This window comes from Geotrypetes seraphini, chromosome 9, assembly GCF_902459505.1.
Source record: "Geotrypetes seraphini chromosome 9, aGeoSer1.1, whole genome shotgun sequence".
Classification (NCBI taxonomy): domain Eukaryota; kingdom Metazoa; phylum Chordata; class Amphibia; order Gymnophiona; family Dermophiidae; genus Geotrypetes; species Geotrypetes seraphini.
Window position 1 is genome coordinate 120,334,003 of NC_047092.1, and position 8,298 is coordinate 120,342,300.

The 8,298-nt window shown below is 54.5% G+C and overlaps 1 protein-coding gene across 1 annotated transcript; it reads left to right on the forward strand.

Annotated features, from left to right (window-relative positions):
* Positions 1-2,162: 2,162 nt before the first annotated feature.
* On the forward strand, positions 2,163-6,777 carry LOC117366409. The gene is made up of 2 exons (XM_033957752.1): positions 2,163-2,585; positions 6,071-6,777. The coding sequence occupies exons 1-2, from the start codon at positions 2,252-2,254 to the stop codon at positions 6,646-6,648; spliced, it is 912 nt and encodes a 303-aa protein (XP_033813643.1). The 5' UTR covers positions 2,163-2,251; the 3' UTR covers positions 6,649-6,777.
* Positions 6,778-8,298: the final 1,521 nt, after the last annotated feature.

The following is an 8,298-nucleotide window of genomic DNA, read 5'->3' on the forward strand; positions in this document are numbered from 1 at the left end:
TCCATTTTCAGCTTTCCCCCCTTTTCCTTTGTTACTGCACCCAGTAGCCAGAATCTTTGCACCCTCCCTCCACTCCGGCCCAGCCCAGTATGAAATATTTCCTTTTGTTTCCCTCCCCTCTCTCTTTCTCTCTCTCTTCTCCTCCCTCACCCACGAGTCCTGCATCTGGCCCTCTCCCTTCTACCTGCACCTAGTAACACCCCCCTGCTCCGCGGCTCTCTTAAGCAACTCGTCAGCAGCGGTGATCAAGACAAGCTGCCGACATCGAGGCCTTCCCTCTACGAGTCCCGCCTTTGTGGAAAAAGGAAGTTGAAACAAGCGGGACTTGCAGAGGGTAGGCCCCGACATCAGAAGCTTGTGTCGATCGCTGCTGCTGAGTTGCCGAAGAGAGCTGCGGAGCAGGGGGTGTGGCCGGAGAGCAGGTAGAAGGGAGAGGGAGATAGGAAGACTGTAGAAGCTGCGGAGCATGATACCGACCCCGGCCAGGATGATTTCTTTTTCAGGCTGCTGCTGCCGCTGCCACGCTCCCTCCCCCCCCCCCCCCCGAAATGACAAAAACAGCCTAAATTGGATGCCCGGCGTCGGCGTCTTTGATGTTGGGGAGAGGAAGGCTGATAGGCCCGGTAGATCGGGACGGCAATACGAGTCTATCACAGAGCCCGGGATGGGCTCTGCGATCGACTCACGTTGCCTTTCTGAGCTACTGGTGGATCGCGATCGACGTGTTGGGCACCCCTGGTCTAGGGGATTCTGGAGGTGGTTTGGGGGCTCACCGCCACCTATAAGGGAGCTGTAGTGAGGAGAAGCCATGGCACCCTTTTTGTGAAGTTAACAGCAGTGCCCTGTAAGGTACCCCAATATTTAGGTGCCATGTCTGGGTGTTCAGTCCATGACTTTACAGACCCCTCCCACGTCCAACAGGACTTGTTCTAGGCATTTTGGACTTGGACAGAAAGTTGGACGGAAATGTGGTATAAAGATGGACGATTTAGCGGCTTGGACGATCAAATCAGCAGGACGTATAATTAGACGATTTTCGAAAGTAAAAAAAAGTTGGACGTCTCTTTCAAAAAAGAGTAGCCCGAGACCCCTGTGTCGATGGGCGTAGAATAACACGGGGCTGGCTGGCCTGCGTGTTGCCCATCGGCCGGGGCGGTAGGAGGGGCGGTGATAGAGGAGGGGCGGTAGGATTGGCGGGGTTAGTGCAGGGGATTCAAATGGATTGGTGGAAACGGGAGCGCGCGGTGGGGGGGGGTGAGTGAATTTATAAAAGGGGAAAGTGTGGAGGACTCAACCGTCGTGGGTCCTCCTGAGCCGAATTTCGCGTTTGCGTGCGTTCCGGTGCCCCTCTTCGTGTGTGTGATGGCGGACCGATCGGCGGTGGCTGAGGAGCGGGAGCGCGACGTGGCCGAGATTTCGTTTCGGGCGGGGGACTCTCTGGTGGAGGACCCGGCGGAGCAGGTGGGTGTCGTGGGCGGGCATGAACGGAGCAGGCCGAAGCGACGCTCTAAATCTGCTGCGCTTTCGGTGATCGCTTTGGCCTGCTCGGCGGGCGTGGTGAGTGGGCGGGCTTCTGGGAGCGAGAGGCCGGAGCGCGTTGCGACGACGAAGGGGGCTGGGCCCAAAAAGTGCTCGGGGAAGACAAAGTCGGGCGGGCAGGCGTCTGCTCGGCCTGTGGACCGCAGCGGGGCAGATCTTGGCTTTGCTCAGGAGTCGGTGGAGGAGGTACACGGTGCAGGGCCAGCCCCCCCCTCCGTGTTGGTGCAGCCGGGGTTGATGGGAGCAGCTTCTGAAACAAGAAATTCCTGAAACAGCAATAACAACACGACCTCTAAATGCTCTCAAGATCTACAACTTACCTCTCTAGCTAATCATTGTAATTCTGTCTTTTTTTAAATTAACCTTTTGTAATCCGCCTTGAACCGCAAGGTAATGGCGGAATAGAAATCCCTAATGTAATGTAATGTAATGTAATGTATTGCATGCAACGCCCGGGTTGGGGGCGGATAGGTTATCCCAGGGGGACAGGGGACAGTCTCAACCCTCGCCTCAGCCTTCTACTAGCTGGGGGTCTGGTGGTTGGGGTGGGGGTCACATGGGTCCTTGGGGGTCTCCCTATGGCATGATCCCTTGGTGTTCTGGGCAGCAGGGTTGGGGTTCAGGTGTTTTCCCCCCGTCCTGGGGGGGTGGTGTGAATCCTGGTTGGTTGGGTGGCTCATTACCTTTTGGTGTGGGAGGCCCTGGTTGGGGTATGCAGGGGGGTGGCGTTCCGGGCTCTGTTTCTGGCTGTGGTTTCTTTTCGCAGAGTCCACCGATGGTTCCGGAACACCAGTGGAGTGCGGCGGGAGCTGCTTCGGGCCCCTTTCTTGGCAGCATGGATGGCGTCCCTGAACGACGGCGTGGCGTGGGTGCATCGGTGTCTTCAGCATTGGAGGCAGCGGCTGTTGTCGGAGGCGTCGCTGGTCCCGTGTCAGGAGTGGTGGTTGCTGGCCGTGGCGTCACTGTTGAGGAGCGACGATCGGTGGCGTCTGCTGAGGCTGCTGCTAGTGGCCTCTCCTTGGCTGAGGCTGGACCTTCCACTTCAGGTACTGTTGCGCCTGCTGGGGATTCTGGGGTAAAACCCGGGGGGAGGAAGGGTAAGGGGAAGCGGCGGCGCAGAAGGGATTCGTCCTCTTCGAGTCGGTCTTCCTCTTCGTCCTCGTCTTCCTCATCGGCGTCTTCTTCTCCTCGGGCTGGACCGGTTAAGGAGGGAGGTCCGGTGGGAACGGGGGGAGGGGTGCACCAAGGGGATGGTAGAGGGGTGCCTGCGTTGGTTGCTTTGACAGAACTATGGGAGCGAGTACCGCGCGATTTACGGCGCAAGATTCGGCACCGTGACTGTATTGACATTTTTCGTCTCTTGGAAGGCAGGGCACATCGGCGTAGTAGGAAAAAATCTAAACGTGCGGGGAGTGCGGTTAAACCTTTGCCAGTCTCGCGGTCCATCCTTAACTGGATACGGGCCTTCATGCGGCTAGCCAGTGTTTGGGGGAGGTCCCGTCCTGAGGATTATGGTCTATTGTTAGCATACGCCGAGTCGGTGCTTGATGCGTATCAGCGATTTGGTGGCTGGACGTGGTTAAACTATGACGAGGCTTTCAGGGATAAGATGGAAGAGAACACGCATATGTCGTGGGGCACGCAGGATGTTAATCTGTGGCTCACCCATATGTCCTCAAAAGCTGGGGGGCCCCCTTTGGGTGTGGGTCGTGCGTCGGCAGTTACTCCGGGCGGTGGGCGGCCCTTTCGGCCCGGGATGGGAGGGGGGGCTGGCGGAGGGGGGCTCGGTGATGTGTGTTGGAGATTCAACAAGTCTAGCTGTTCCTTCACGGACTGTAGATTTCGACATGCGTGCTCGCAATGTGGGCAGCCGCATCCCCTCCTTAAATGCCCTAAGAAGCCAGCGGGTGGTCCTCCGGGGGTTGGCAAGTAGAGGTGGGCCGAGTGTGGTACCTACTCCGGTTCTAGTGAGCATGTTGCTCCCGTGGCTTCGCAGTTATAGGCCGGTTCGTGTTGCTCTTTTATTGGAGCGGGGGTTTTCTGTGGGCTTTGAGATTCCGTTTCGGGGGGAGTTGATGGGGGTTCGGGCGCGTAATTCATCCTCTGTTGCTCATTTGAGTGCTGTGGTCCGTCACAAATTGGAGGAGGAATTGCGTCTGGGCCGGATTGCGGGTCCTTTTAGAGAGCGGCCTTTTCCGGTTATGATGGTGTCTCCTCTGGCGGTGATTCCTAAAAAAGAACCCGGTAAGTTCCGGCTCATCCACAATTTATCCCGGCCTGTAGGGTCTTCTGTGAACAATGGGATTACGAGGGATCTTTGCACGGTTCGTTATTCTTCCGTTGATTGTGCCTTGAGGCTCATTCTTAAGGCAGGCCGCGGTGCTTTGTTAGCCAAGGTGGATATTGAATCTGCTTTCCGACTGTTGCCAGTTCATCCGCAGTCTTATCCGTTGTTAGGTTTTCGCTTTGACGGTGCTTATTTCTACGATCGTTGTTTGCCTATGGGATGTTCTATCTCGTGTTCTTATTTTGAGATGTTCAGCTCCTTCCTCCACTGGGTGGTGGTTCAGCGGGCTGGGTTGGATGCGGTCGTTCACTATCTCGATGATTTTCTGTTCATCGGACCGGCAGATTCGGATGACTGTTCGCGTCTGAAGGGTGCCTTTGAGTCCATGGCTGCGGAGTTTGGGATACCTTTGGCGCAGGACAAGTCTGAGGGTCCGGTGTCGTCTTTGGTTTTCCTAGGAATTGAGTTGGATACGGAGAATTTGGTAACTCGTCTCCCGGTAGGCAAGGTCAGACAGCTGCTCGGTCTGATCGAGCGGGTTTTGTCGGCGCGTAAATCTACTTTGCAGGTAGTTCAGTCCTTGATAGGCTCTCTTAATTTTGCCTGTCGGGTTTTGCCCATGGGGCGGGCCTTTTCGCGTAGATTAGCGGCTGCCACGGCGGGGGTTAAGGATAAGAGACATTTTTTGCGGCTGTCGGCGGGAGTCCGAGCGGATCTGCGTATGTGGGCTTGTTTTTTACGCGATTTTAATGGCTACTTACCTATGCAGGCTCCCGAGGTGTCTAACTGCGACTTAGAGCTGTTCTCGGATGCGGCTGGAGGTGTTGGCTTTGGGCTGTACTGTCAGGGGGCATGGTGTGCGGAGCGCTGGCCACAAGCTTGGGTGGAGAGGGGTATTACGCGGAATATTACACTCCTGGAATTGTTTCCTTTCATTGTGGCCTGTGACTTATGGGCGGATAGATTGCGGGATAGGAGGGTAGTGTTCTGGTGCGATAACCTGGGAGTGGTGGAGGTGGTTAATAGACAGGTGGCGCGTTGTCTAGCGGTGAATGGGTTGGTGCGGGCCTTGGTTTTACGTTGTCTGCGTCTTAATTTGTTCCTTAGAGCACGACATGTCCCTGGCTTGCACAATGGCATTGCTGACGCTCTTTCTCGTTTCCATTTCTCGCAGTTTCGTCGGCTGGCGCCCGGGGCTCACGAAGAAGGTGCTTCGATGCCGGCGCATTTGTGGAACCTGGTCGAGAAGGAGTGTGGGACATGCTCCGCCTGTCGGTAGCGCCGGCTACTTGGTCTCATTATTTAGCGGGATTCCGTTTGGTGGCTAATTTTCTGTACAGCAGAGGCTGGGCACCTGGGGATGTGGCCGAATCCTTGCTAGAGGATTTCGTGTTGGATTCCTACAGGTCCCAGCTGTCACAGCGGGTGGTTCAAGGGCGTTTGGCAGGGTTTGCCTTTTTCTGTCGGGCTTTGGGTTGGTCCTGTCCTGCATCGGGTTTCCTGGTATGTCGCCTGCTTCGAGCCTTGGGGAGAGTGGTGCCTTGTAGACCGGATTCTCGTTTACCTATTCGGCATGCCTTGTTGGTGCGGCTGTTGGCAGTCTTGCCGGATTTGGCCCACTCCCCTTATGAAGCTAGCATGTTTCGGGCAACTTTTTCCCTTGCTTTCTTCGGTGCGTTGAGAGTAGGGGAGTTGTTGGTGAGTGCAGCTGACAGGGCCAGGGGGCGCGGTTTGTGTGTGCAACATGTGCGGGTAGGTGACAGCAGGGTGGAGATTCATGTGGTTAGCTCCAAGACAGATCAGGCGGGACGCGGTCAGTGGTCTCCATAGGATTGAGGGTTGTATTTCCTGCCCGGTGTCTTGTTTGCGAGAGTTTTTGTTGCTGCGGACGGTGGAGTCCCCGATTTTGTTCGTTCATGCGGAGGGGGTTCCTCTGTCCCGGTTTCAGTTTCTGGCGGTCTTGCGCCTAGCTCTAGCCCGTTGCGGGGAGGATCCTAGTTGCTATGGCACGCATTCTTTTCGGATAGGTGCGGCCACTAGTGCTAGTGCGGCTGGGATGCCGGAAGCCGGTATCCGGCAGTTGGGGCGTTGGGCCTCAGGAGCCTTTCGCTCTTACATTAGACCAACTGAGTTGGGCAGAGGGCGGAGGGGGAGAAGGGAGAATTAGTAATTTGGGGATTGTTCTGTGGTATGTGGGTGGAGTCATGGTTTTGGTCTGTTGAATTTTTGTTGTTTGCTTTGCAGATGCCGAGCGGAAAAGTACGGCGGTGTGGATCATTGGCCATTCCTTCATCCACTGGGCCGGCGAGAGGGCCTTGTTGCGCCCGGGAGGTCGACATCTTGGGCTGGGACATTTGGGCATCCGGGTATCCTGGTGGGGGCAACGGGGTATGCGGTGGCATCAGCTTTTGCCGTTTTTGTCGCGTTTGCGGTCCTGCCCTCGTCGTCCGGACGTGATGATCCTCCATTTAGGGGGTAATGATGTTGATACATTGCCGGCTAGGCAGTTGCTCAACATCATTAAGGATGACTTGCGGGTTCTTTTTGACTGGTTCCCGAGTACGCGGGTTATTTGGTCGGATGTTATTCCGCGGCCTCGGTGTTTGGCGTCTCGACGCTGGACGCGAGGTTTGGCCAAGTTTAATCGGCAGATAGGCAAGTGGGTTGTGTCCAGGGGAGGTCTGCAGATTTTGCACGGGTGGGTCGAGGTCGGTTGTGCGGGGCTCTTTCATAAGGATAAGGTGCATTTGTCTGATGTGGGGTGGGACTTGCTTTTAGATGACTTTGCGGTGTGTTGCGAGAGTGTGCTGGGTTTATGTTAGCCGTAGCTTGGTTTCTTGGGGGGTGGCCTGTGGGATCACAGGCCTGTGGCGGATCTCCCGAGCTACTGGGTCATTGGGGCTCATCCGGTGATGAGCGGTGGGCCGGCGGGGTGCCGTGCCTGGTGGGTCAGGTGACCTGATAATGGGGCATGAGGGCCATGCCACCCCTCTGACCCTTGCTGTGGTGGCAGGGTCGAGGGCACTGAAGTTTATGGGTAGCTCGGGAGGAGCTCTGGGAGTTTTGGTGAACTAATGTTATAATGTTATAATGTTATTATGTATATTGGAAATTATATTATGCTAATTGTTATGATTAATAAATTGAGCTGCGGTTAATTACCAACAATTGTTGTCTGAGTGTTATTGGAGTAATACATGGGGTATGGGGGAAGGGGGGGGGGGAGTCAAGGAGTTGGGTTATAAGGCAACTGCGGACATGTCCAGATCCCGCTGTTAAGAGTAGCCCGAGACCCCTGTGTCGATGGGCGTAGAATAACACGGGGCTGGCTGGCCTGCGTGTTGCCCATCGGCCGGGGCGGTAGGAGGGGCGGTGATAGAGGAGGGGCGGTAGGATTGGCGGGGTTAGTGCAGGGGATTCAAATGGATTGGTGGAAACGGGAGCGCGCGGTGGGGGGGGGTGAGTGAATTTATAAAAGGGGAAAGTGTGAAGGACTCAACCGTCGTGGGTCCTCCTGAGCCGAATTTCCCTCCCACCCACCCCATATTTTCCGATAGTTGTGAGTAGCTCGGGGGCGGATCTCCCGAGCTACTGGGTCATTGGGGCTCATCCGGTGATGAGCGGTGGGCCGGCGGGGTGCCGTGCCTGGTGGGTCAGGTGACCTGATAATGGGGCATGAGGGCCATGCCACCCCTCTGACCCTTGCTGTGGTGGCAGGGTCGAGGGCACTGAAGTTTATGGGTAGCTCGGGAGGAGCTCTGGGAGTTTTGGTGAACTAATGTTATAATGTTATAATGTTATTATGTATATTGGAAATTATATTATGCTAATTGTTATGATTAATAAATTGAGCTGCGGTTAATTACCAACAATTGTTGTCTGAGTGTTATTGGAGTAATACATGGGGTATGGGGGAAGGGGGGGGGGGAGTCAAGGAGTTGGGTTATAAGGCAACTGCGGACATGTCCAGATCCCGCTGTTATGTGTCTTAGGCTCTTTTTAACTTTGGACTACTTGCGAGATGGACGTAAACGGACTTAGACGTCCCTTTCGATTATGCCCCTCCACGTGTTTAAGAGATTCCCTTGATCATAACCTGCAGACTCAGGCAGAAGACATCAGTAATATTGTAACGTGGCCCGATATGAAGAAATTTTTTTCTCAGACTGAATAATCTACTTTCTGCTAGTGCAGTTGTTGAACCTTTTTAGCTGTACAGGATTAGTAACTCATAACATAACATTATACTTATAGACCGTGCTACCAAAAAGTTCTACGCGGTTTACAAAAGATTATAAACATTAAACATAATCGTATATTTGAATGAATCAGCTAGTCAGGTATTTGGAAAAAAGATAGGTTTTTAGCTGTTTTCTAAAATGTCTGTAAGAAACAGCTGTGAGCAACAATGATCGAAATTCTTTTTCACAAACGTACTTGCATAAATGAGAGTCATTCTCAAAATTTTAGTT